Raw genomic sequence first — 27,975 nt, 5'->3', positions numbered from 1 at the left:
CTTTATATCAACTTCAATTCAAATTCAAATCAATCGTAGGCCCCAAAGTGAATTATTAATTGATAATTATCTTCTAAAAAGGCATAATAGTTAAATCTAGAATTAGTGGAAATTTTGCTTTTTTTCTTTCTCCTGCTAATTTATTATTTAGAATATTTGTCTATATATTAGAGAATATTTAGAATTAGTTAGAATATTTGTCTATATATTTATCAAACTCTTTCTTTGTTACATTTGGCAGCATTAAATTATAAAAATGTGCCTAATTTATGAGAATTTGGTGGGAAATTTAAAGGCCCATAGTATAGTATGACTGTATGAGTATATGTTTTGAAAGCAACGAAATTGTTACCAGAAAGCTGCAGCTGAGTACATAAATAAATAAGCAGTACTTCTGTTGTCCTCATAATTGGTTTGGTAGCAACTTGTCCTGCTCTCATAAAATCATAAGTTGTCCTCTTCTTAATAATAATGCAACATTGATTCAAAAGAAATTATTGGCATGCACCTATAGTCAAATACTACCTACGCTTTTTAAAAAAAGTTCAGAATTCTTTTGTTTTTTTAGATTGTGACATGTTAATGGTTGTAACTGTGTTTGGTAACTAGTTTATTTGAGCAAAATTAGCTTATTTGACTAATATTAGTTTATTGACTACTAAATAAGCTAATTAAAGAGCTTATTCCACTAAACAAGCTCTTTTTCAAAAAGCTTCTTTTATGAGCTTTTTCAATTAGCTTATTCAATTCTTATAAACTACTTACCCCACGATTAGCTTATTGGTCATTTCACATAATCAATCAGTTTTAAACGATCAACTATTTACCAAACACTTTTCTACAATAAGCTAATAAAATAGGTTAGTCAAATCAATTAATACAATCAGCTAACACAATCAGCTTTCAGCTTTTATCTTTTCCCTATAATTTTACCAGTGGTGGTTCTAAACATGTGTAAGGTGATCGATTACACGAGTCTCTAAATGAAAAGGGTCCCAAAATTTGATATTTACTTATATAAAATAGAGAGAATACTTATATCATTACAAAAATGATTTTAGGGTCCAACTTTACAAAGTTACGCTTGGACAATTTCACAATTAGCATTTGTAGCCTCGGCTTTGAACTTTACTCTTTTATTTCACAATATGTACATTTTTCGCTTAAATGTATTCGACTCTTAAAGAAAACACTTATAAACATAGAGCACATACCTAAAACTCGTCTCCATCCCTAGCCCTAAAAGATTGCCCCATTTTTTCCCGTCCTAATAAACTGATTGCCCTTGTTTAATACTCTCTATCTCATATAGAGACTCACATGCTATTGCCTCTGTTAATGGTTATATATAACTTTAAAGTTTTTTATATCTCACAACTAATACCCCAAATTTACAGATAACCATTAACAGAGGTAGTAAATACTAAACTACGAACAAATCTAGCAACCCACTCAATATAGCTAGTGTAAAAGTAAAAATTAGGGATGGAGGTAGTATACGCAAGATAAATGGGGAACACTTGGTGGGTACTTGGTCTGAGACTGTGAGTTATGGTAAAATAAACCAAGTGGACCATAACTTATTAAATGATGCGTGGATTATTAAGAGATGCACGTTACTGTATTTCTGGGCCGATAATTAGCGACAAGTGCTGAAAATGCACAGGACCAACTTCGTTGTATTGTGCCAATCAAATGGGCTTGGACTACACAGTCTACATACCATGTGTTTTGAACCATCTTGGTCCGTACAACTGTACAATTCTGCCAACATGCCTGTATTTACGAGGCCACCTGAAATTACGACTCATGTGGGCTTTGATGAGTTATGTCCAAGGCTAGTCAAAGTATATGACAAGTTTATGGTCTCATGGCTTTTTTTTTTTTTTTTTTTTTTTTTTTTTTGCTTGTTAAATAAAAGCAGGTTAAAATCCCGTGTATTGCAAAGTTATTAAATAATTTTGATAATAATATTACAAAATTCACCGTATAAGGTATATAAAAGATATGTAAAAATATTTCATTTGGATATATATGGAATATAATTGTCAAACTGGAAAAGAAAATATCATAACGTATAAATAATTTATTTAAAAATTTTGAAAATAAAATAAAATCTAATATTATATATATAAAGGGGAGTTTTTCCCCGAGTTTTTAGAGAGTCACGTAGGATTTAAGTTTCTTAGCGCGTCATGTAGGATTATAAATTTAAGTTGTATCCAATTAAATAAGAAATTATTAATTTCTTTTACAATTAAATAATTCAAATGCCACGTAAGCAAAATTGACGAATGAGATTTTAAAGTTTAAATTAATTAAATAAAAAATATATCTTTTGAGATAGGAATTTTATCTAATATTTTAAAACTAATATAATAACAATTTTAATCGCATAAATATGAAAAATATTTTTTTTAAAAAAATACTAATAAACCGTACATCGCACGGGTTTCATCTAGTAAATAAATAAATAAAAGAAACTGTTAGACATATGAGATATTGATAAATTAAGGGAAAGAGAGAATCGAATGACTAGATTATTATTCATTAATAGGTAAAGTATTTATACAAAACCTACGAACATAAGATATGAAACAATATTCCTAAAAGATATACTACCATAATCATAAATTCTAAAGATATATATTCTCTAAATAATATCTTAACATAAAATAAATCTAAATATATTATTCTCTTAAATGATATCTACGGAAAAATATCACACATGTATTATTTTCCGATATCTTATATGTCTAAGAGAAACGAAAAGGATAAAAAAATTTCATAATAAGTGTCATTGGTTATTTGCTTTTAGTATAAGTTAATAGATTAATGATTTTATTACATTTATACTCCAACTCTCCAAGCGTAAAAGTCAAAATATTGCAAATACTTGTATTAGGAAAAAAAAAAAATTGAGATGGGGAGCAATTCATAAGATTCAATCAAAGACAAGAAAAGAAAATAAATTCATCATAAATATTATTTAGACGAATAATGTTTTAATACCAAACTAAGCATACTTAACCGAGGCTAAGAATTTTGGGTGAATTAACCTTTACCATTTTTCTATCAATATTTTTTTAAAAAAAAGTATCAGAAAGAGTATTACTTGGGTAAAAAAGTAACCAAATTGTCGCTAAAGTAAGTTTTTTTTAGCAAATTGTCGTTAAGGGTCTATTTTATTTACGAACCTTGTCAATTGACCTTTAAAAAATTTCAAATATTACGCCTTGCTATAGCATGGAGTGCTTTAACAAGAGGCACGTAATATGCTGGTTTAGTTAGCATGCAATCGCACAACTTCTCTTCAAACTCCACGCACTTTTCTAATATCTTCCTCACTTTTGGCCGCTTTTATACATTTGGAATAAGGAGTCGCTTCTTTCTTGCACCCGCCTGCTTTTATCAACAAGCAAAGCCCGCAGTCCGTCTCGTCGTCGTCGAGGTTGTCATCATTGTCCTCACTTAATTTTATATTTAGTAGGGCATCAAAACAACTTAATCTTTTGGGGTTTTGAGTTTTGGGATCTTCTGGCTGCTTTTCATCATCTTTAACATTTTTTGACTCGGAGTTTTGAGAATCGGACACAGTTGATGATGATGATGACATGTTTGTTGGGTGACAAGATTAGGGTTTTAGTATTGGCTAATACTTTGTATACAACTACAGATTAATTTATATATAGGGTAATGATGTACGAAAATATCACAAAGTCTTTTTAATTTGAAATTAATTTAAGAATGTGTGACAAAATCACGCATATGAATCAATGTTATAAAGATTACTTGTATATTTTAATTTTTTGTACTTGTATTTTTTTTTTTCTTTCCATTTTTCCCTTAATTATAAAGTTTCCTACAAGCAAAATTCCCATTTTATTTTATTTTCTTGGCCTAAATATGGAAGCTACTCTTATTGTTCATCATGCGATAATATCATAATATTATTCCGTAATTACATGCATGCAAGAGTATATCGTTTTCTTGTTTAACAATTCATCAATTTTTCGGAAGTTTAGTATGGATAGATTTTGGTACATACATGCATATTATGGTGATGATTTGATATTGGACTTGGTGTGCCAACATTTTCAAAAAAATTATACAATAGCTAGACAAGCAAAACATTAACCTTTTTTTTTTATTTTATTATTATTAATTTTTTTTTTAAGAATATCATAAGGGTTGGGGTGAGAGAATCGATCTCAAGATCTCCTGGAACCGTTATTAAGAATATTATTGACATTTTATATGAACATACATGATACATACATCAATCATATCCACACCTCTTAGCTTCATTTTTACTTTCACCGAGAATGTGCCAAAGTCAGTTTCCAACAACATAGGACATTGTCCGAACAATAAGTATTTTGCTAATTACATAAACAGTAAAAATAATAATAATATATTATTAGATCTAAGACGGTGACGTGTATGCATATATAGTAAATGTGCACATCATGTACGTGATGAACTAACGCAGCCACGCAGCCATACATGTACATTCATATATGTAGTGCAGAAGTTATTGATGTGGTATAACTTTATATGTGTGCTAACATTATTACTAGTACATATCACATTTCAGCAGCATATATATGCCTTCTCTTAAATATGGTCAAGTTGAAATTCTAGAAAAAACTCATGATTTCTTTAAATATCATCCAAAAATAAATACATACATCAATACATGTACTACCATAATAATAATGTACAACCATCTCGTATGTATATTCAATTCCCTTGTGCACAAGCAATAGGGTATATTTTGTATCTTACCAATCACGCAATTCTTCCTCTACAATTAGTTGAGACTTGAGAGGGTTCAGATAATGTGCAATAGAATAGAGCTATGTTTTTTTTTTTTTAAATATTTTTTAATCCTAGTAAATTTTTATTTACATTCAATTTGGTTTTAGCTGTTGTGATCATTTTGTTAATAGTTTAACGTAGTACATGTATGGTTAAAGTTGAGACTTAATTAGGTCTCATTCATTATTTCTACTTAATTTTAAGAAAAATAAGGTTTAATAAGATTAGTTCAAAGGGTTACGGAGTACTAAATTAAGTTAGTTATATTAAGATATATAAACGAAAATCAAGTGAATAAGCACATCAATAATGTTCAAATTAAAGCATGTCAAAGTTTATAGAGAGGCGATCCAATAATGATAGAAAAAATTAAAGCATGTCAAAATCTATATAGATATCATAATCAAGTTTCTAATATAATATTTTTTTTTAGAAATTTGTAAGTTATTAAGCTAAAGTTAGATCTATGTTCTTTAATCTGTCGTTTTAAAAAAAAATGTGCTTTGATTGTCAATTTCTCTTGGTGCTTGTTTCAAGACAACAATGATGTTAGTAGTTTAGATGATCGTTTTTCTTAATTAAGCTCATTACTAGAAAATTATTTGCACCATTGGCTAATGATGGAAGGCTGTGGATTAGTACAAATTAAATAAACAATAAATGAAAAAAATAAATGGAAAACTAATTAACTACCAAGCTAAGGGCAAGGCCATATGCATGCCCTAAAAAACTTAAAACGTACAAAAAGGGTTCTCTCTTAAAAAAAAAATATTATGTTATTCATACAAATATAATATCCAATCACACTAGTAGAAAAGTTTATGCAATACATAACAATCATATGCATTTGCATTGTTAAATACTTTGAAGCGGCTGAATACTTGATAAAAGATTAAAGTTCACTTGAAATTATTAAGACAAATTATATTGATGATAAAATAGATTGATTTCATCATTAAGCTTCTTATACCCATCATTAAAATCATCACCATTGTTATCTAGGAGTTTCATCAATTCATATAATATTATTCATCGGTTCATATAATATTATTAAGATTACATATACATAAAGAAGAAGTCGATAGAAAATGTATTCTCCATGGTTCGTTTGATGGTAACGTATTTGCAACCTATGCTAAGAAAGTTGCTCGACAAAAAATGTACATGCCGGTGTATATAATTATCAACAAGTTCAACGTATCTAAGCAAAAAATGTCGTACTTGATCAAATTTTGTTTGGCGATAAATAGATTACATAGTAAAATGGTTATCGGTCAAAGTCGTACTTGTATGAAAACACCAAGATAAATAATTGAATGTACAACCTTAAAATGCTATAAATTTGGCCTAAACTGATTTACGAAGTATAACTAGTACGAAGTACTATACATATTCATGAAATATTCATCATGTCAACTATTAAGGATTGTACATCATGATCTGACTTCCTTTCTTTTTTTTTTTTTGGTGCACAAAGATACTATTATTTCCACAAGGCTAATCATCATGATTTATTAATCAAATATAAAGCACGCATTATTGAACGTAAATAAATAGTCCATCACCTACCCTATTTACATTACTTTGGAGCAAAAAAAATTAACAAAGAAATGAATACCCAACAACAAGATAAGCTCTAATGCTCCATCATACATCATACGATTCAATAATTAATGAGACATATTGCTGAATTTGAGAGGTTTTTATTCTTTACCTATATTAAAAGAGGTTAAAGATCAATATTCAATAGAAATTATTGAAAAAAATAGTGAGTAGTCAATTCTATAATTAACAAACAACAATAAATTAGTCATTCGGACGTAGTTTACTTTTACACAGTTGTTATAAACCACCACGATCAACATATCAATTTACCATTAGATCTCGAAATATCGTCAATCCATCACAACTTTACTGTCCATTGCATATGAAATAATATCATAAATTTGCGATTATATATACTACAACTACTTTAAATTTTCTACTTCGTATGTATCAAGATTGAAATCAATAATATAAAACATGGTCCTCCACGTGATCAAACCTAAGAAATAAATTAAAGCATAACTTAGAAATTTGACATAATGATAATTCACATTAGTTTTCATATGCTTTGAGGATTCTCTAAAGTAGTCTCCAATTCTTAGATCTTTAAGCAACACATTTTTCTATTGGTTAATCTTAAGCTAGAATCCAAGAAAAAGAAAGAAAAATAACAACTTTTATATAATAGCTACATAGAATAACTTTATGAGTCACTTTTGGCTAAACTTACCCACATTGCTCCCATAAAAGCATCCTTCTTTGGACCACCATATAGTGTAACATGCTCCAATGCCTAGAAATTTATCATCATTAATTATACTAATCCAATAATCCATTGACAATTCACTACACCTACCTATACCTTAACTTTCAGGTGATACCATCAAAGACAAAGACCTCTAAAGAGTGTTATAATTTCTTGCAATGCATGGAGGTTGATAGAGACTACTCCCTTCATCCCTATTTTACGTAAAAAAAAAAAAAAAATTATGAGAGAAAATTATTAAAGCATAACCAACAAAAACGAATAAATGTAATAGTTTTGATCTGATTAGTAAATTTTTTTATGTGCAGTTATTAGTATGAGTTGTGATTTATTTTGTTTTTTGAATTTTCCAATCTCGAATGTATATAAATCAATTGAGTTCTTGACACTCATTTCAATTAATTCGATTCGTTATTCTATTGGAAATACAACTATTAGTTATTGATTCCATTAAATTGGATTATTAAGGATTAGTGTTTCTAATATGTTGTTAATTTGTTTCAATAAAGACTCCGTCTTTTTTCCAATTCATTTTGATGTACAATTTGAGGAAGGGGGTTATAGTAGATGACGAAGATATGTTGGTTTTTGATGGTGCTTCAACTAACTACACTATGTCCAAGTCACAACTTGTTGGTTTTGTAATCTATATATGTTCTTTGCCTTTCTTTTTCTCGTGGTTGACGTTGGCAAAAAGGTCAAGGTGTATGTATAAATCAATGCATCTAATTTATAAGCTGTTAGAGTGGAGTTTATGAAATTCCGATTAATGCATGAAATTTTTAAAATTAACCTTGGTTGATCAATATAAATATAAATTTAAAGGCGAGTTGAAATCAAGTAATAATGGGAACTCTGGACTAGCTCATTTCGAAGATTAATGCTAGTTTGAAGATTAATGTTAGCTAGATGCCTCAATTGATATGTATTTATTAGCTTTACAATTGAAGAATTGGGTGACCTTTTACATTAATAATCAAAGACTTGATAACACTCAAATGCAGACATGCTTTTGTATGTTTTAAAAAAGAACTCATTCAAGTCAAATATCTTTGCCATAATATAGGGAGAAATGTTGGGATGTGATAGAACGAAAAAGACTTCAACTTGTTATAATCAAGCTAATAGAAATACTTAAGAAACTTAATCATAAGCTCTTTTCATTAAGTTGGTAGCCTTAGTGTCGGAGGGGCACTTTTAACTGGGGTCATTTGGGACCTGGTCCCCGGTGGATTAATTAGTTTATAAACTTAAAAAACTAATTTCACTTTTAAAATATTAGGACATGATGATTAGTTTTAAGCAAGATGTAAAAGAGATTCAAATTCCGGCCCCTCTAATATTTTTGACCAAGATCCGCAAATGAGTGCCTTGCTAGGTAAATTAAAATTATCAAAATGTGTTTCCAAACCTTTTTTTAACCTTAAGATGACATTTTACGCATTTTACTTAATCATAAGACGTTTGTCTAATTTACTAGTTTATTTTCTAATTTTAATTTTTGTTAACAATGTTTCTTAAATGACATAATGATTAATTTTTTTACTTGTTTTGTAAAATAAAAATTGTCTTGAATCTCTTGATGTGACCAAATGAAATGTATCAGACGGCTCAAACCATATCACTACGCTTAGAAGAGGTAATAATACTCATAATGCATATCTCATCAAGTCATAGCACCTACCACACAATAGCTACATGAAACAAATTGTTTGACAGCCTCATACTCCAGATTAAAGAAGGTTGTTGCCAAATTAAAAGAGTAATTACTAGTAGTTTGGAATTTAGATGGGTAGGATTCTAGGTTGGTTTTTAAAATTGGTTTTAGTAAAATTTGACCAATAAGTCTCTCAATCAATACTCCACATTAATCATCCTTATTACTTCTGGACCATTTTAGCTAAATTCTAGGTCTCATTAACATTAATACATGCAAAAAACCCATTTTCAAACAAACTTGGACTAAAACAATCCAATTCAATCACAAAATACGAGTCAACCTTGTCAAATCTATCCATACAATAACAAACCCGAAAAATCAAGAATTCCATCCTTAATAGTATCCCTCCCTCATACAATATGGCACACCATTCATCTACTCGTAGTTTCTAATACGTTGTATTATTATTATTATTATTATTATTATTATTTTTTTTTTTTTTTGAGGAAACATAATTTACTGTATTTATTTATTGCCTCTTACATGAATTTTTTTTTTGGGGGGAAAAATGAAGAGTGAATAATTAATAAGAAAAAGCATGTACGATTAAAAAAACAGGCAAAAATTTGACAGTCCACTTATACTCTACTAAAAAGCAACATACGCTCCATTCTCCCAACTTCGCATCCCCCAAAACCCACAAAAAAAACACCATCAACAATTTACAATAACAACAACTATGAAATGAAAAACCATCAATTATTATTCTCCTTCTATAATTCCATAATACTATAATTCATTCCTTACATTTTCATCCCACCATTTTTCTTTATGCTTCATTTTTATGGCAACGGCTATTTTTCTTCTTCTCTCCCTCACTCTCACCTTTTGTTTTGCCACCATTTTTTCCGGCGCTACGGTGACGGAGGTTGACTCACTGCTCGCCTTCAAGCGCCATCTTAATGACCCACTTGGCGTATTAGATGGCTGGGATTCGTCCACCCCATTAGCCCCTTGTGACTGGCGTGGAGTTGGCTGTTACTTTAGCAGAGTTAATCAGCTCCGCCTTCCACGGTTGCAGCTCACCGGTGTTATTTCGCCGGAGATTGGGAAGTTACGGCAGTTGCGGCGGTTGAGTCTCCACTCAAACCACTTTCATGGGTCTATTCCGAGGTCTTTTGCCGAACTTTCTCTTATTCGTGCTCTTTACCTTCATAATAATTCCCTTTCCGGCGATGTTCCGCCGGGGATTCTCTCGCTTAGTAATCTCCAGGTCGTTAATCTCGCCGGTAATGACCTGTCGGGCAGAATCCCCGGCGGAATCTCACCCAGTCTCCGGGTGCTGGACCTGTCGTACAACAACTTCTCCGGGCGGGTCCCAGCGAACTTCTCGGACAGCCTACAGCTGACGCTGATTAACCTCTCGTCGAATAGGTTCTCCGGAGAGATACCCACCAGCATTGGCGCGCTAAAACGGCTGCAGTACTTGTGGTTGGATTCGAATCTTTTAGTGGGTACTCTTCCTTCGGCGATATTGAATTGTACATCACTTGTTCATATTTCTGCTGAGGATAATTTCATCTCCGGTAATATTCCGGCGACGATTGGTGCAATGCCGGAGTTGGAGGTACTTTCTCTTACCTCCAATAAACTTTCTGGTGTAGTTCCTGCCTCTGTGTTTTGTAATGTGTCCAACCCTCGGTCGCTTCGATTCGTTTTCTTGGGATTAAATGCCCTCACGGGAATCGCTAAGCACCCAAATGGGTGCACGTTTAGGGGTGGACTGGAGGTCATGGACCTTCACGGTAACCGCATTGTTGGCGAGTTTCCGAATTGGGTGGCGGATATTCCAACGTTGAGGGTTTTAGATCTTTCTGGGAACCTCTTCACTGGTTCACTTTTTGCGAATTTTGGAAATATGACGAATTTAGAGGAGTTTAAGGTGGCTAATAATTCATTAATTGGTCAAGTTCCTAAGGAATTAGGACAATGTAGTATGTTGAGGGTTCTTGATCTTGAAGGGAATCTATTTTCTGGGAAAATTCCAGAAAATTTTCAGAATTTGAGTAATTTGAGGGTTTTGTCATTAGGAAGAAACAGTTTTTTGGGTTTCATTGACTTTGATGTTGGGAGTATTCAGAGTTTGGAAGTGTTGAATTTGAGTGAAAATGAATTGACTGGAGTGGTCCCAAATGAGGTGCTTCAACTCACTAATTTGACCACTTTGAACCTCAGTTTTAACAATTTTTCTGGGCATGTTCCAGTAGAAGTTGGTGATTTGAAGAGTTTAGTGGTGTTGAATTTGAGTCATTGTGGGTTTTCGGGTTCGATTCCGAGTAGCATTGGGGGTTTGATGAGGCTAAGAGTTTTAGATTTGAGCAAGCAGAGATTATCTGGGAATTTTCCTGCTGAATTGTTTGGGTTGCCCAATTTAGAGGCTGTTGCATTGCAGGAGAATGATTTACATGGGGATATTATTGAGGGTTTTAGTAGTTTAGTTGGTTTGAGGTACTTGAATCTTAGCTCCAATTCTTTATCTGGTGATATCCCGGCGACTTTTGGCTTCCTCCGGTCCCTGAATGTCCTCTCTCTTTCAGATAATCAAGTCTCGGGTGAAATTCCACCTGAGCTTGGCAATTGTTCAGAGTTACAAGTACTTGAACTTGAAAGGAATCGTTTGGTGGGCAATATTCCGAATTCTTTGTCAAGGTTATCTCATTTGAAGGAGCTTGATTTGGGTCATAATAATTTGGATGGTAATATACCAAAGGATATTTCCAAATGCTCTGATTTGCAAAAGTTGGTCTTGGATTTTAACCATTTATCAGGGCCTATTCCAGGCTCAATGTCAAAAATGCTACACCTTAGAATGCTTGATCTTTCATCAAACAATTTGAGTGGCTCCATCCCCGAAAATCTAACCCATATATCAAGCTTGCAGAGCCTTAATTTATCCTCGAATCATTTTGAAGGAGAAATCCCGAAAACACTAGGTTCTCACTTCAGTGATCCTTCAGTGTTTGCAGACAATGGAAAGCTGTGTGGGTATCCATTGAAGAAGGAATGCTCTTATGTGAGACGGAGAAAAATGAAGAAGTTGATATTGATTATTGGTGTTGCACTTGCTGGGGTTATTTTCCTAGCATTATGCTGTTGTGGTTATATCATAAGCCTCCTGCGTTTGCGTGAGAAGCTCAAAGGCAAGGCAGCCGGGGCAGAGAAGAAACCTAGCCCACCGAGAAAAAGCTCTGGAGCAGAAAGAAGTAGAAGCAGCAGCGAAAATGGTGTCCCAAAACTTGTCATGTTCACTAGTAAGATTACATTGGCAGAGGCCTTAGAAGCAACAAGGCAATTTGATGAAGAAAATGTTCTAAGCAGAGGAAAGTATGGGATGGTGTTCAAGGCCTCCTTTGCTGATGGAATGGTCCTCGCAATCAGACGATTACCTGATGGATTCCTTGATGATAGAGGCTTCAAGAAGGAGGCTGAGATGCTCGGGAAAGTGAAGCACCGGAACATCACTGTGTTGAGAGGGTATTATGCCGGTCCACCTGACATAAGACTCCTAGTTTATGACTACATGCCTAATGGCAACTTGGCTACTCTTCTGCAAGAAGCATCACACCATGATGGACATGTCCTGAATTGGCCAATGAGGCACTTAATCGCGCTTGGGATTGCTCGTGGGATCACATTCTTGCACTCCTTAGATATGGTTCATGGTGATATCAAGCCTCAAAATGTGTTATTTGATGCTGATTTTGAAGCCCATTTATCAGAATTTGGTCTAGACAGATTGACAATTGCAACTCCAATCGAAGCCTCAACATCAACACCGCCAATCGGAACACTTGGATATGTTGCTCCAGAAGTGGTGTTAACAGGTCATGTATCAAGAGAAGGGGATGTGTTCAGTTTTGGGATTGTTTTGCTAGAGATATTGACAGGGAAAAAACCCATTATGTTTGAGCAAGATGAAGATATTGTAAAATGGGTCAAGAAACAGTTGCAAACAGGTCAAATATCCGAGCTAATCGACCCGGGTTTGCTGGAACTAGACCCTGAATCATCCGAGTGGGAAGAATTTTTACTTGGGATCAAAGTAGGCCTCCTTTGCACAGCACCCGACCCGAGTGAAAGACCGTCTATGGGTGATATCGTATTCATGCTCGAGGGTTGTCGGGTAGGACCCGATATCCCGTCCTCCGCGGATCCGACCTCACTTCCTTCCCCTGCCGGGTAACCTATGAAAGAAAAAAAAAGTTGATCACCCAACCAACTTTGTTTTGGTAAAAAAAAAAAATTCAGATGATGTGATTTTGTTTCAATTTTAACAAAATGTAATGGTGATTTTTTATGTGTGTATATAGAGTATTTAATTAAGTTGATTAAATTTTATTATGTTGCAAGTTGAGGTAAATTAATTGGTAAAAAAAAAAAAAAAGTTAAGTAAATTCATTAAATAGTCTTCTGCATCACAGATTCACAGCATCAGTCAAAGGAATTGAACCGGGGAATTCAGAAAATCCGGAAAATTTGTTGGGTACAAAAAGGAAATATATATAATTCCCGCCAAAAGTGGAATAGCCACGTGGAATATAAAAGAAAAGTAGCCGTTAATACAGCAACTTTTTTATACTTAAATTTAATAATTTTATTTTATTGAGAAAGAGAGAGGATAGTTTTTAGGGACCCGTGAAGTCGTCAGAGCATAAAAAAATACTTGTATAAGATGACAAATAAAGGGGTCCGTCTTTATTTTGTTCGTCTTCTTTCTATCCAAAATTCCATGAAATTTTAACAAAATATATTCTGAATATTGTAAGAAATTACAGTTGAAAAAAAAAAAACCAACTCTACCGCAATCTTGTTTTTGAGATCCTTTTAAGCTTCACTTTTTACCATAAATCCAACACTAAAAATTTATCCTCAATTCCTCATATAAATATAACAATATTTATGCAACACCCTATAATTTTAATTAATTGCATTCATATAAGGTTATCATAAATCAACAACATATAAAAAGACATTAATATAATACAATTAATAAAATGAGGTAACCATTAACTCATCAATGTACTTCAAAAAAAAACAAAACTCATCAATGGATAAGTTTTAAAAAGGTTATGGGGGTTACAAACAATAAACAAGGATACAGTACATTTTTAGTTGAGCATCTACCATCTAGCACATCACACATAAATCGAGTTGTTTTAATATAACATGATAAAACCATATTACTTCAATGTATTGAAGTATAAAGTGTCCGTTTGATTGATATAAGAATGATAAATCGATAAAACCTAATGTCGCATGGAAATCGACTTTCAATTTACTTCCTCTGTTCAACAAAATGCTTCCTGTATGCTTCTCCCTAACCCATCTCACCACCATTACAGAATTCAAACAAAGCCATTTGTGGTGAAAATAACAGTTGCACAGTAAAAAACATAAAAGAGAAAAGCATGTGACAAATGCAAGAAAAAAGCAGTGGTACAACATTCATAAATAAACGCAATATTTTCACTGACAAAATTTTAGTCAAGAGTGTAAAGATGACAACAATTGCAGGAACCTAGCTATATATATACAACAAGTATAGTCTTATAGACAGGGTCAGGTACAATATTACAGCAATTAACCATGCATGTCGTTTTCTTTGAAGAAGACGTTCAAAACGACATTAACTCTTTGAATCAAAGTAGGGTTCATTATTTCAGTATATACACATGTACATACAGTTTCTACTTGATACAGATCCATTATCATCTTATTCATCTACTGTGTTGCCAAATGGACTTTGACATGTACGGTTCGAAGGAGGTGGGTTTGACTGTAAGGGACTTCGACTACCAACTACGGTTTTGTTCTTTTCACCTGAATGAGTATTGAGTTGCGAATGTAATAAGTTAAGGGCTAGATTAGGATCGATAAGTTCATATAAGGGTTCGTAAGTTCAATTCAAAACCTAGCATACAATGAGGTGTGGAAGGTTTTGACCCTGTTCTACTTATGGATAAATGAAATTGTTGCTTATTCGCTTCTAAAATATGATTCTTTGCATAGAATTGCAATTAATTTACGACATTTCATATAAAAGTAACATAAGTTCTAGCAAGTAGCAACACTTCGTAAGAAAAATGCAATCGGACTGCACAGAGGAAAAGGATCACTAAATTCTTAAAACGAGAATCAAGGGGGGAAAAAAACTTGTATATAACCTCCTTAAGTACTAAGACATGCCACTCTCAAGAAGTAAATAAACATAAGGGGTAAGTAAACCATGCTTTATTGAACAATATTCACAAATACATGAGAGAACCACCAAAGTTGAAACGTAGTGAAAGAATTGTTCGTATTCTATACTATATAGCATCACTCTGTAAGAGAGCCAAAAAAAAATACACGGTAGTAATTCACTACCATGAATGAGTAAGTTTTTACAGGTAAACAAATTACATGGTAGTATATTACTACAAGCAAGACACAGAAAAGATAAAGCTACAACATACAGTTCAAAATTAAGCAGAAGTTAAGCCTTCTGGAAGAGATTCGTTATCAGGGTCTGGTGACAGAAATCTGCGACAAGCATGAAAAACAGCTGAATGGAATCCACTCGCGTTGTCTATGAAAACAAAATGCCCACCCTGCAATGGCCAAATAATAAAAAACGAGGTTACAAAGATCCCAGGCCAACAAATTTTGCAGCCATGTATGCTTGCAAATTTGCATAAATATCACTGCTTTCGATATATAAACAAACCCAGGGGCTCGGAAGGGGGAAGAAACAAAGAGAGTGACATACCTCCGGAACCCTAATGATTTCACAGGGGACTTTCATATGCTTACGGGCTTCTTGAGCCCCTTGGTAGCTCATCCAATCATGATAACCATAGATAAAAGTAGTTGGCACTTTCCATTCTGATGCACTGCAATGAAAGAAGAAAAGGTGTTCATATACTTTTATAATTCAATCAAGAAGCTCTTTCGAGCAGCTGAAAGTCTAGGAACCAGTATAGAGCTTTTGTTTATTTCTTCTCTTTTTTTTTCAGCCAGTAAGCTATCACAATATAGTTAGCCCATTTCCACGGTTTAGAAGGCAAAGCAATACATTATATGCCTAGCACTTCTTATGTACTCTATCATATTCATGTCCGTCTGCACTAAGGATAATAATAACAAACACTTTATTTTGTACTTCTACAAAGAGGATTGTATCTATGCTGTCATCAATGAAAGAAATCAGTAATCAGTGGTATACTGGTATGTTCACTACAACAGAGTGGAGGGAACGGGTGGAGTAAATATTTTACTGAATAATGGCCTAATGTGAGAAGTAAATCTTTAAGTTGGACATCTACTATTGTCAACTTTTGAACAATGAGTAGAAATTGAGAGTGAAGAAGGGGAACACAGAAAGTCACCAACCTGTGAAGAAGCGGTTTCCGAGCAAATGCTCCAAATGAGAATATGTATTTAAGGCACAGCTCTCCACTACCTTTGGCTGCTAGTGTGTGGTATATATAATCTAAAAAGAAAGAGACATTAAATTAGAATCAGCTAATAGATTTTGTCAAAAAAAAAAGAATAAGCTAATAGATACTTTACTTGGTCAATGCAAATCTTATGTGAAATTACCTGTCAACAATTTTGATTCTTCTTCATTCAACAATTCACCAGTTCCATATGAACCAAACCTAGCACTTGTATATTTATGGACAAGATTTGGCCCCCACGGACCTAATCCCCTGCATGACCACACCAAGCATATTAAGAAACTCAACATCATAGTTTAGATAGAGATATCATATGTGTACCAACTCCTCATGTTTCTTTTTCTCTAAAGGTTCACCCTCAAAATAAGTTGCATAAAGAGATCATACTTTACAATTTGCAGGATTATTCTTTGTCAATGACTTAAGAGAGAATTAATAAACATGGTTGATGCCCTGTAATTACTAGTTAGATATCAACAGATTCAATAAGAAAACTATAAATAAAATCACCTCACAAGCTTCTGAGGAGTAAAATTGGATTCCCAGAGATGGTTCAAGACAGCTCCTTTCCACGTTGATCTAAACTGGGTCAAACGCTCTGACATATCTGTTTCCGCAGAAAATCCTGCTGATCCTACCAAAATCAAATGCTGAACATGCTCAGGATGCTACACCAACAAAAAAAATAAGAATTGATTAGATAAGAAAAAATAATCCTGAAGTTCTCTGCAAATTCCAAGTTGAAGATTGGAAAAAATAAATTCTTACCTTAAGAGCATATTTAGCAGCAACATAACCCCCAAAAGAATGGCCAAGAAGAATGAAACTATCAAGTTTCTTGGCTTTTCGCCATGCCTCGAAAGAATCAATGAACCATTCTTCAGTTTCTGCAAAGCAAGAGAAATGAATTGCATTAAAAAAAGAGTAGCATAGCGGCTGCAATCAGCTAAGAGAAAATGCAATGACGTTTAAACTGCTTCTATTACCACCAACATAGGGACTGTGCATTTAATAATAAACGCAATTAATTTTTCAAGTATCGACAAGCAAGAAACATGACTAACCTTCAGTGCTTTTGCAAGTAAAGTCAGGCCTGCTTGATCCACCCCAACTGCAAGGCAAGAAATCAAACAATGAAGCAAAATAATATACAGAATGAAAATTAATCCGGCTTCGCAATCATCTCATGAAAAATGATGGGGTGCAGAAAGGGCAAATGAAATAGCCACTTCTATTTTTCTGTCCAATTTTTTAACCTTCCGGTTAATTGCTGATCCTTTTCAGCAACATCTCGGGTAGGTTTCCACCTACTCACCCAATTCTAAAATTTTCATTTACATTAAGCCACAATTTAATAGACAACACAGCACAAGGATACTCGTCGCATTCATGGACACCGTGACTTATGTATGTTTAAGATCAACAAAAGTAACCAACTTTAACAAGAATATCTCTGCACTCATTACAGAAAATTCAGCACACAAAATAATGGAAGGGGAAATTCACATAGGTTGGTATGTATGATTTTCATTTCATGACCATGCTTCCTTTGACATAACAAATGAAATCTTTCTCAGTGTCAAAAATATGAATGGAAAGGAAAGACAACTGATCTGATATCACTCACATCTCTTAGAAAAATTGTTATGTAGACCAGAATGTTCAGAAGCCCAAAAGTCAACAGTGATGCTTTTACAACTACCACAGAATTAAGCTAAAACAAGATTGATGTGATCAATAACAAACATATAAACAAATAATTAAATACTTACCCAAGCTGATCAATAGCAATAACCCTAAATCGACGGGCCAAGGCATCAAAATTCCGGAAGAAGAAGCCTTGTGAAGCACCATATCCATGAACCATAACAATTGTCGGGGAGTTTTCATCTTTATTGTCAAAGGTAACGGTATTTATAAACCTAGGTTCATCACTTGCAGATCGAAACCACCTAATCTTAGAACCAGGTGGACCGGAGCCTATATTCACTTGTTCCACCACAAAAGGTGTCCTGAAATAGAACAAATGATCAAATCCCATAAGGCAAATTTCCAAATACATACATTAATACACACGATTCCAAACTCATTAAAACCCGAGATGGCATATATAAATGAACTGAACATCAAATTGCAAAACGCATTCTTAAGTTATACCTCTCTTCCTACACAATTTAGAAGAATAACATGATCACTCCCAGACACCAATTCAATTCATTTCACTCTACCTTGAACTTCACAAAATTATAGTTATGATCATCAGATTATGATTTATGAACCAAAGCTATATATATAAATGATCATCCAAATTTCATGAAAAAAAAGCCTCAAAAACCCAGATGCTTTTTCCAAATTGGGAAATAATGATCATTATAAATTCAACAAAATACCAAAATTTCCAATCCAACACAATCACAAAGCAAAATTTCCAATCAATTACTAAAAACCCTTACAACCCATCATCAAAAAAACACAATAAAACCCATTTTAATCAAATTCAACAAATGGGGTCAACTAAAATCATAATATCAAATCATAAAAACGACAAAAACCCAAAAAAAGATCGAATGAGAGAGAAAGTGGCAATTACTTGACCAAAGAAAGAAGGCGTTTTTCAGAAGCGATGATATGATCGGTAGAGGTAGGAATCCAACGGAGGAGAGAAGGCCACGTCCACTTCTTCCGACCATTAGAATCCACCGTCGTTTGAGCCGCCGTAGCAGCGCCGGTTGCGGTGGCAGTAGCAGCAGCCGCCGTTCTGAGTTCTTCCGCCATTGCAATTTTCGTCGACGATTTACGCCACCGCCTAATTAAGCTCATACAATGAATAAAGAATGAAATATAATATTACGTTAATTTCCCTCCAAATTGGGCAAATTCTACGCAATATTAAGGAGAGAATCTATAAAAAGGAAGAATCTTTTAATTTTTCATTTATTTTTGGGAGTTAGGAGGAAGAGTAGAAGTGTCTAATTTGGGGGGTTTGATTAATTTGACGAGTACAACTTTCTTTATCTGAATTGAAAATGGCAAGACTGTTTGTGGTAAACGTAGGCCGTGACGTAGATCCGTCTCAAAAGTGACCGAGTCGGGTACCATCAAATTTTGGATCGAGAAAAATCCGATTCGAAAAAAAAAAAAAAAAAAAAAAACAGATTTGATGTAAAGTATTCGAACACTAATGGCCGGATTGGAGGTACGGAGTACACTTTTTAAAGTAAGGCGATTTGAATTCAATCTCAAGTATTTGAAGCATAAAAATCAATCAAATTAGGTTGATGGGGTTAGATTTTTTTTTTCGTCCACTTCTATTCACGCGGGGTCATTTGGTACTAAGGGCATGTTCGCATAAGTATATTTTCATTCAATTCAGTTCAACTTCTAATTTCTTTTTCTTATAAAATATTTTCATTTTATTTCAGCTGAATTTAGTTTATGAGAACATGCCCTAAATAAGTGATTAGTTTGTTATACCTTTAGGTGAGAAATAAATTTTGGAGCTAAAGCGCTATTCAATAAAATTAATGTACGTAGTAGTTAAAAACTTATAATGGTGACTATTAGCTATTGTAATATTGGTTCATTGTGGCAATAATTGTTAGATGTCAATAAGTTGTTATTTGTGGAATTACATAATTAAGTATGAGCGTTTGATAAAGTAATGATCAACTAGTTGTAGTCCAAGTGATCCAAAGCAAGAAGTCTAGTGTTGCTCTAATTTTTTTTGATTTTTTTATAATCTATTGCGTATGTGTAATGGTTTTTCTTATTTCTCATGTTCTCATATTAGGCGTTGCGCAAACACGGTTGCCCATTTTGTTGCCTCTCCGGAATAAATTTGTACGAACTCTTTCCCCCAAAGTCTTCATACTTTGGTAGACCTTGATTTAGCCTAGTATATTTCCCCTCTCGGGTTTCCTCAAAGAGAAAAAAAAAAAAAAAATTGTTACCCTCACTGTCTTTTTTGTTTGCCCCAATTTCCTTTTAAATTGTACATAATGACGGACTACCACTTTACACCACACTCCCCTAGTTAGCCATGAGAATGATGGGATGATCATCTCATTATATACCATGTTAATTCGTTGCAAATTAAATAATGAAACGGAGGTAGTATTAAAATTTTGGGTTCTATGATTTGTAAAATATTCACTATGTTTGGATAGGAAGAGATATAATCTTCCTTATTTGTGATAAAACATGAAGGGAAAAGAAATAGAGCCTCCACTTTCCATAAACATAACCCCTCCATTGTTGGGAGATTTGGAAGAAAAATGGAAAGTAACTCTCTCCCTCCCCTTACCTCTCTATCTCTTCCACATTTTCTTTCTCCACCCTTTTCGTTCCTATTGTTATCCAATCATTGTGTAAGGCCTACAATCCTAAGAGTACATTCAAGCAATGGTCAAACAAAAGCATCCATATAAAAGAGGTGTCAAATCTGAAGTTTTATAATTTCAAATATATATACTACTTACATATTATTTGCAACGATTAGACATTTTTCTTCTCTACTTTATGTCAAATCGTTGCAAATAATATGTAACGGAGGTAGTATATATATTTTTTTAAATATAGAAGCATTTTGTTCATAGTAATATTCCGGGCAAAGTAAGATGCTACATAAAATAATCAGAACGACAAATTAAGAGCTTAATTTTTCAAATAGATGGTTAGGGGTTTAATGTAATGAAGATTACATCCGTAAAATGCATCAATGCTGAAATAAGAATAGATTTTTAAGGAACATAAAAACTAAAGTTGTAGCAAGCAGATGTACAGAAAGTATATTGTCTTCAATCATATTCATAAACATTAAAGTTCCCTCCAAAATGAGTACATTCGAGTTAACTATTCTACGTACCGAGATTATTCATAAGAGTAAGGGATCACAGGGAAGTCAAGAGGTAATGTTTCTGGTTCACAAGATGAACAAATAATAACTTCGCAAAAGGAGACCCTGGGAAAACTTAGTAGCTTCTTGTATGCATCCCTTTCACGTTTCAAACTCACGCGATGCATGTATATTTTCAACTCCTTTAACAACATTGCATTTTTCAAAATGTACATTACCAGTTTTGTGTCATCTTCGAAACCACAGAAGCTTCGAATCTCAATATTTGGAATGGATGAAATACACAGAGGCACTATTTCAGACGGAAATGGGAGAGCGTTATCCTTTAATGAGCGATTCTGACGATTAATACACAAAATCACACAAGGTAATGTCAATAAAATGAAAGGCATGTACTCATAGACAATTACACAGAACCTGTAAATAGACAATCACATAAGGGAATAACATTATATAAACACAACGTGCTTACCACATCCACAGTTAAATGTGTTAGATTAGGAGCACAATTCAGCATCTGGAACATACTATGTTCAATTTGAATCTCCAAACGGGTCAAGTTCGGAAACATGGGGAGCTTATTTTCACTAACATGACCAAACAACTGCAAAGAGAAGGATAATCATTATAAAACAGAGTGTAAATTTTAAAATGTAACTAAAAACTAGCACCATTATTCAGATGATTAAGGGTTCCGAGACATACTTCAACAGTAGACTGTGATAGCCACAGAGTCTGCACATCAGAGATTTATCTGATGAGTTCAAGTTGCCAAGGTAGTTTGCTAGGTTCATAATCACCCAAGCGGACCCTGGCTTCAACAAGTGAACTAAGGTTGCTTGCTTCGTATCTTGCCCCCTTAACATCTAGATCAAGGTATCTAACATTTGGTGCTTTAACAGCAATACTTTGGCTCTCATTATGTATTTTCAGCTTATTCAAGGTCAGAGAATCTATAGATAACTCTTTTAGTCCTTCACAATATTCAATCAACAGCTCTTTAAGAACAGGGCAACCTGAAGTGAGAATCTTTATCACATCTTTACCTACACACCTCAATTCAAAAAGGTATAGAGTCTCAAGTTTTGGTAGATGCAAGCTCAAACAAACATTGAATTCGAAATTACCCCTTAGCTTCAACACCCTAAGTGTCTCACGAGCAGATAAGTCCATAGGCAGGCGCATAATTTTATTATGTACCCATTCTTTATTCAGATAAAGCTCCCAAATTTCACGTCTCAATGCAAAATTGATCAATGCTTCGACATGGATGGTCTCAAAATCACTAAATATTTCAAAGTGAAAACGCTGCAGACATGGAATGTCATTCTTACACAGGACACTCCTTATGAAATCCATGCATTTTTTTCTTTCACAATCCTTATAAGTCACAGTCATAGGAAGCTTGGTAAAGTCTAGCACAGGAACTTTAGTCCAAATAGAGACCCATCTTCTAGACAATACACTAGTTGCAACAACAAGTTTTGTAGGCACAAAAGTTAAGATATGGCAAAGCAGTGCATCTGGTAGCTTACTAATACGATCCATCTCGTGGTCACTTTCAAGGCACTTTTGTTTCTTTGAGCACCACATTGGAACCGTACAAGCACCTGATCAAACCAAATGAATCCAATATAGATACAATTTTGTTCACGAAACCTTTACAATACTTCAAAAGCATAAAATGAAAACTCGAATAGCTACACTAAAGCAAGAGGAATACCTAATGTAAAAACAATGGGAAATTCCCTGTTTCTCATGGTGAGAAAAGAAATTTGTTTCTCATGGAGGCATTTTCGTGAATAAATCAACAACTTTTTCAATATTGTGGGCTCCACAATTGAATAAAGTTGAAAAAGTAGTTGATTTATTCACAAAAATGCCCCCCTGGAATTCGTTTCTCATCGTGAGAAATTGGGGCATCCTAAAAAAAACAATTAACTCAAGAAAATTCACTCTATACTCCACACATATATCTTCCTGAAGTGAACAATTTTAGCATAATCAATCGAAATATGCTGGTAACAATCCTAGGAGCAAAAATAAAGCCATAATCAACCAAACTTATTGAGACGAAAGGCGGCATTGTTTTAAATTTGATCAATTATAATTACTAAAAAAAGAATGTTTTCTTAATTATCTTTGAAGTGGCTGCAATTGAACTTGTAATTTTCAATTACTTAATAAAGTTTATATACCAATTTGGTATTGATTTTTAACAACAAATTGAGCTTAATTCCATTTCCTTGAGCTAAATGAAATCAATAACAACAATTCCATAAATTAGCAACGACGCAAAAACAAGCACACTCACATATGGTAGAAAATTCAAGCAAATACCCATAATACCCCGTGAAAAACCCATTTAATTTTTCCTGGAACTTGAATAAACACTTGATGAAATTCTAATTCATACAATAACATAATTAGAATTCTAAATACACTGAGCCAACTAGATTTCAATAACTGGTACTGTTGAATCATGATGAATTTCTAGAAATTAATGCAAAGATGAGATTTCATACCTTAAATTTGGGACAGAAATGAGAAATTCACGAAATGCCGATCTCCGGCGAACTAAAATGGGATTTTTGAAATAATTGGAAGCACCAATATTAGGGTTTTGAAATCCTATGAAATGTCGTCCCGCCACTGAATTTAGGGTGTTTGCCACTTTCTATTTTTCTAAGATCACTTACTACGGAGTATCTCTTCTTTAAATTTGATACTTCGTATTAGATTACATTGCCTTATCAAATATCCAAGCTAATATATTTTGTAGCTATCAACTCCAATTAGAGCCGTCAAAACTCACTCAAAAGTAGATCCGATCAGAAATACCGACACAAACCCGATTATTAACCGACCCATCTGAACCTACAAAAATGGTGACTTAAACCTGACCTAAAACCAACCCAAGACTCGAGTTAAACCGAGTATGTGAGACCCAAACCCGAACATGAACTGACCTGGAGATGACCCGACTCGAATGTAAACCGTAAATTATTGACCTAAACCGAACTCAACTTGAACCAAAATTGATCTAAACCCGTTTTAACACGTCAAAACCCGAATTTAACCCGACTTGTTACTAACCTTATCTGAATTCAACCCAACTTGTTCCTAACCCGACCCGAATTTAACCCAACCTGTTACAAACCCGACCCGAAATCAACCCGACTTGTTATTGACCCGATCCAAATTTTACAAGACCTATTACTAACCCGACCAAAAAATTCAATCCGATCTGTTAATAACCCGACTCAAAATCAACACGACTTGTTATTGACCCGACCTAAATTCAACACAAATTGTTCCTGAGCCGATTTCAAATCACCTTAAATGCAATTTAGACCACCTTATTATTGTTGATCAAAACATTTTGTCTAGGGTGACCAAGTCGGTCCAGTCCAGCAAAAGAAAGGAGCATCATCCTCAAATTTAAGAGTTAAATATAGTATATGTATTTGTTGTATGGTCAAAGGTGATAATTATCTTCCTAAATTATAAAATATAATTCCCTAGTATGTTGTCATATATATTATAGTCAAAGGAAATAATTAGCTTGATAAAAATGATAATTATCTATTTATAGTTAGTAGAACCTGAATATGATCTGACTTGGAAATGAACCGACATATTGTAACCTGCAAATTATTGACTTGAACATAACCCGACTTGAATCCGTGAATGACCCGACTTGGAACTGACCCAACCTGATTATAACCCGCAAATTATTGACTTGAACCGAACCCGACTTGGAAATAAAAATTGTCCAAATGTTTACCATGCTCATTAATATCCTCCGGGAATCCAATTGGCTTGGTGGAACCATCCAATTTGCCTTTAAACGATCAATTTACCAGTTTACAAGTTGCACCGATTTCATTAACCCAGGCTTACCACGAACATTTATGACAACATATAATGATCATATATGGATCCAAACGGCATTATATGACCCCTAGATGTATCCCCTAAAATCTCAATGCTTTTCGCACTGGGCCCCGAAACATTCGAAATTTCTCAAAAAACGTGGATATAAGCCTTCAATATTGGAATTTTTTGGCTTTTTTCGCCCTGATATAAAAATTACCGAAATATTTACCATGGTCCCAAATAGTCTCCGGGAGTCCAATTGGGATGGTGGAACCATCCAATTTGCCTTTAAACGACCAATTTAATTACCGATTTACAACTTACATTGATTTCATTAATTCAAGTCTACCACGAACATTTATGACAACAAATAATGATTATATATAGTTCCAAACGAAATTTTATAACTCCGAGAAGTATTCCATAGAATTTCAAGACTTTTCGACACCGGACCCCAAAGACTCGAAAAATTCTCAAAAAGCGTGGATATAGCCTTCAATCTTGGAATTTTTTAACTTTTTTCGCTCGGAAATAAAAACTGTCGAAATGTTGAACATGGTCTCTAATACACTCCGGGAGGCCAATTGGGTGGGTGGAACCATCCAGTTTGCCTTTAAACGGTCAATTTACAAGTTTACAACTTGCGCCGATTTCATTAACTCAAGCCTCACACAAACATTTATGACAACAAATAGTGATCATATATGGTTCCAAACGACATTATGTGACCTCGAGATGTATTCCCTAGAATCTCAAAGCTTTTTGATACCGGGCCTCGAAACCTCCAAAATTTCTCAAAAAGCGTGGTTATTAGCCTTTAATTAATTTTTTAATTGTTTGACTTTTTTCGCCCGAAAATAATAATAGCCGAAATGTTTACCATGGTCCTTAATACCCTTTGGAAGTCCAATTGGGTGGGTGGAACCATCCAATTTGTCTTTCAACGGTCTATTTATCGGTTTATAACTTGCGCCGATTTCAATAACTCAAGCCTACCACGAACATTTATGACAAAAAATAATGATCATATATGGTTCCAAACGGCATTAAATGACCCAGAGATGCCATGTATCCCCTAAAATTTCAAGACTTTTCGACATCGGGCCCCGAATCCTCTTAAATTTCTCAAAAAACGTGGATATTAGCCTTCAATTTTGAAATTTTTTATTTTTTCACTCGAAAATAAAAATTGCCGAAATGTTTAACATGGTCCCTAATACCGTCCGGGAGTCCCATTGGGTGGGTGGAACCATCCTAATTGCCTTTAAACGACCAATTTACCAGTTTACAACTTGCATCGATTTCATTAACTCAAGCCTACCACGAACATTTATGACAACAAATAATGATCATATATGGTTCCAAATAGCATTATAGAACCCCGAGATGTATTCCCTAAAATTTCAAGACTTTTCGAAACCGGGCTCCGAATCCTCAGAAATTTCTCAAAAAGCGTGGATATTAGCCTTCAATTTTGACTTTTTTTTCGCCCGGAAATAAAAATTTCCTAAATATTTACCATGGTCCCTAATACTTTCCGGGAGTCCCATTGGGTGGGTGGAACCATCCAATTTTCCTTTAAACGCCCAATTTACCGGTTTACAACTTGCACCGATTTCATTAACTCAAGCCTACCACGAACATTTATAACAACAAATAATGATCATTTATGGTTCCAAACAGCATTATATGACCCCGATATGTATCCCCTAAAATTTCACGACTTTTCGACACCGAGCCCTGAAACCTCCATAATTTCTCAAAAAGCGTGGATATTAGTCTTTAATTTTGGAATTTTTTGACTTTTTTCGCCTGGATATAAAAATTGTCGAAATGTTTACTATGACCCCCTAATAACCTCCGGGAGTCCAATTGGGTTGTTGGAACCATCTAATTTGCCTTTAAACGACCAATTTAATTAATTACTGGTTTACAACTTGTACGGATTTCATTAGCTCAAGCCTACTATGAACATTTATGACAACATATAATGATCATATATGGTTTCAAACGACATTATATGACCCCAGGTGTATCCCCTAAAATATTAATACATTTCTAGACTGGGCCCCGAAACCTCCAAAATATCTCAAAAAGCGTGGATATTAGCCTTCAATTTTGAAATTTTTTGATTTTTTAATTTTTCGCCCGGAAATAAAAATTACCAAAATATTAACCATGGTCCCTAATACCCTACAGGAGTCCAATTGGGTGGGTGGAACCATCCAATTTGTATTTAAACGACTAATTTACCGGTTTACAACTTGTACTGATTTCGTTAATTCAAGCCTACCACGAACAATTATGACAACAAATAATGATCATATTCCAAACGGCATTATATGACCCCGAGATGCATCCTATAGAATTTCAAGACTTTTCGACACCGGGCCCCGAAACCTCCAAAATTTCTAAAAAAGTGTGGATATTAGACTTCAATTTTGGAATTTTTTTGACTTTTTTCGCCCGCAAATAAAAATTGCCTAAATGTTTACCATGGTCCCTAATATCCTCTAGGAGTCCATGGAACCATTCAATTTTCTTTTAACAACCAATTTACCAATTTACAACTTGCACCGATTTACCGGTTTACAACGACCAATTTAATTAACTTGGACCGAACCTGACTTGAACCAAAATTGACCCAAACCCAGTTTAACCTGTCAAAACCCGAATTTAACCCGACTTGTTACTAATCTGACCTGAATTCAACCCGACTTGTTCCTAACCTGACCCGAATTTAACCCAACCTATTACAAACCCGACCCGAAATCAACCCGACTTGTTATTGCTTGACCTGACCCAAATTCAACCCGACTTGTTATTGACCCGACCCGAATTTTGTCATACCTATTACTAACCCAACCCAAAAATTCAACCCGATTTGTTACTAACCCGACTTGAAATTAACACTATTTGTTATTAACCCGACATAAATCCAACCCAATTT

General features: G+C 34.1%; 4 protein-coding genes across 4 annotated transcripts; 1 reads left to right on the top strand and 3 right to left on the bottom strand.

Moving 5' to 3' along the window:
• Positions 1 to 9,304: 9,304 nt before the first annotated feature.
• On the top strand, positions 9,305 to 13,203 carry LOC110724712 (probable LRR receptor-like serine/threonine-protein kinase At4g36180). The gene has a single exon (XM_021904161.1). It carries the CDS (start codon positions 9,637 to 9,639, stop codon positions 13,033 to 13,035), a length of 3,399 nt encoding a protein of 1,132 aa, XP_021759853.1. The 5' UTR covers positions 9,305 to 9,636; the 3' UTR covers positions 13,036 to 13,203.
• A 1,852-nt stretch (positions 13,204 to 15,055) lies between these two features.
• On the bottom strand, positions 15,056 to 19,464 carry LOC110724711 (probable 1-acylglycerol-3-phosphate O-acyltransferase). The gene is made up of 9 exons (XM_021904160.1): positions 18,882 to 19,464; positions 18,064 to 18,303; positions 17,356 to 17,402; positions 17,060 to 17,178; positions 16,802 to 16,959; positions 16,434 to 16,543; positions 16,224 to 16,323; positions 15,601 to 15,724; positions 15,056 to 15,442 (listed from the first exon to the last, which is right to left on the bottom strand). The coding sequence occupies exons 1-9, from the start codon at positions 19,109 to 19,111 to the stop codon at positions 15,317 to 15,319; spliced, it is 1,254 nt and encodes a 417-aa protein (XP_021759852.1). The 5' UTR covers positions 19,112 to 19,464; the 3' UTR covers positions 15,056 to 15,316.
• A 1,484-nt stretch (positions 19,465 to 20,948) lies between these two features.
• Positions 20,949 to 21,744, bottom strand: LOC110724710 (putative F-box/FBD/LRR-repeat protein At1g78760). The gene is made up of 2 exons (XM_021904159.1): positions 21,619 to 21,744; positions 20,949 to 21,484 (listed from the first exon to the last, which is right to left on the bottom strand). Exons 1-2 carry the CDS (start codon positions 21,715 to 21,717, stop codon positions 21,161 to 21,163), a joined length of 423 nt encoding a protein of 140 aa, XP_021759851.1. The 5' UTR covers positions 21,718 to 21,744; the 3' UTR covers positions 20,949 to 21,160.
• Positions 21,745 to 21,896: 152 nt separating this feature from the next.
• Positions 21,897 to 22,544, bottom strand: LOC110724503 (putative FBD-associated F-box protein At1g55030). Its single transcript, XM_021903926.1, has one exon. The coding sequence runs from the start codon at positions 22,542 to 22,544 to the stop codon at positions 21,897 to 21,899; it is 648 nt and encodes a 215-aa protein (XP_021759618.1).
• Positions 22,545 to 27,975: the final 5,431 nt, after the last annotated feature.

The sequence above is a fragment of the Chenopodium quinoa genome, unplaced genomic scaffold (genome assembly GCF_001683475.1).
Source record: "Chenopodium quinoa cultivar QQ74 unplaced genomic scaffold, ASM168347v1, whole genome shotgun sequence".
In the NCBI taxonomy this organism is placed as follows: Eukaryota; Viridiplantae; Streptophyta; class Magnoliopsida; order Caryophyllales; family Amaranthaceae; genus Chenopodium; species Chenopodium quinoa.
Note: the sequence above shows the minus strand (reverse complement) of the source record. Positions and strands in the feature narration are given on the sequence as shown.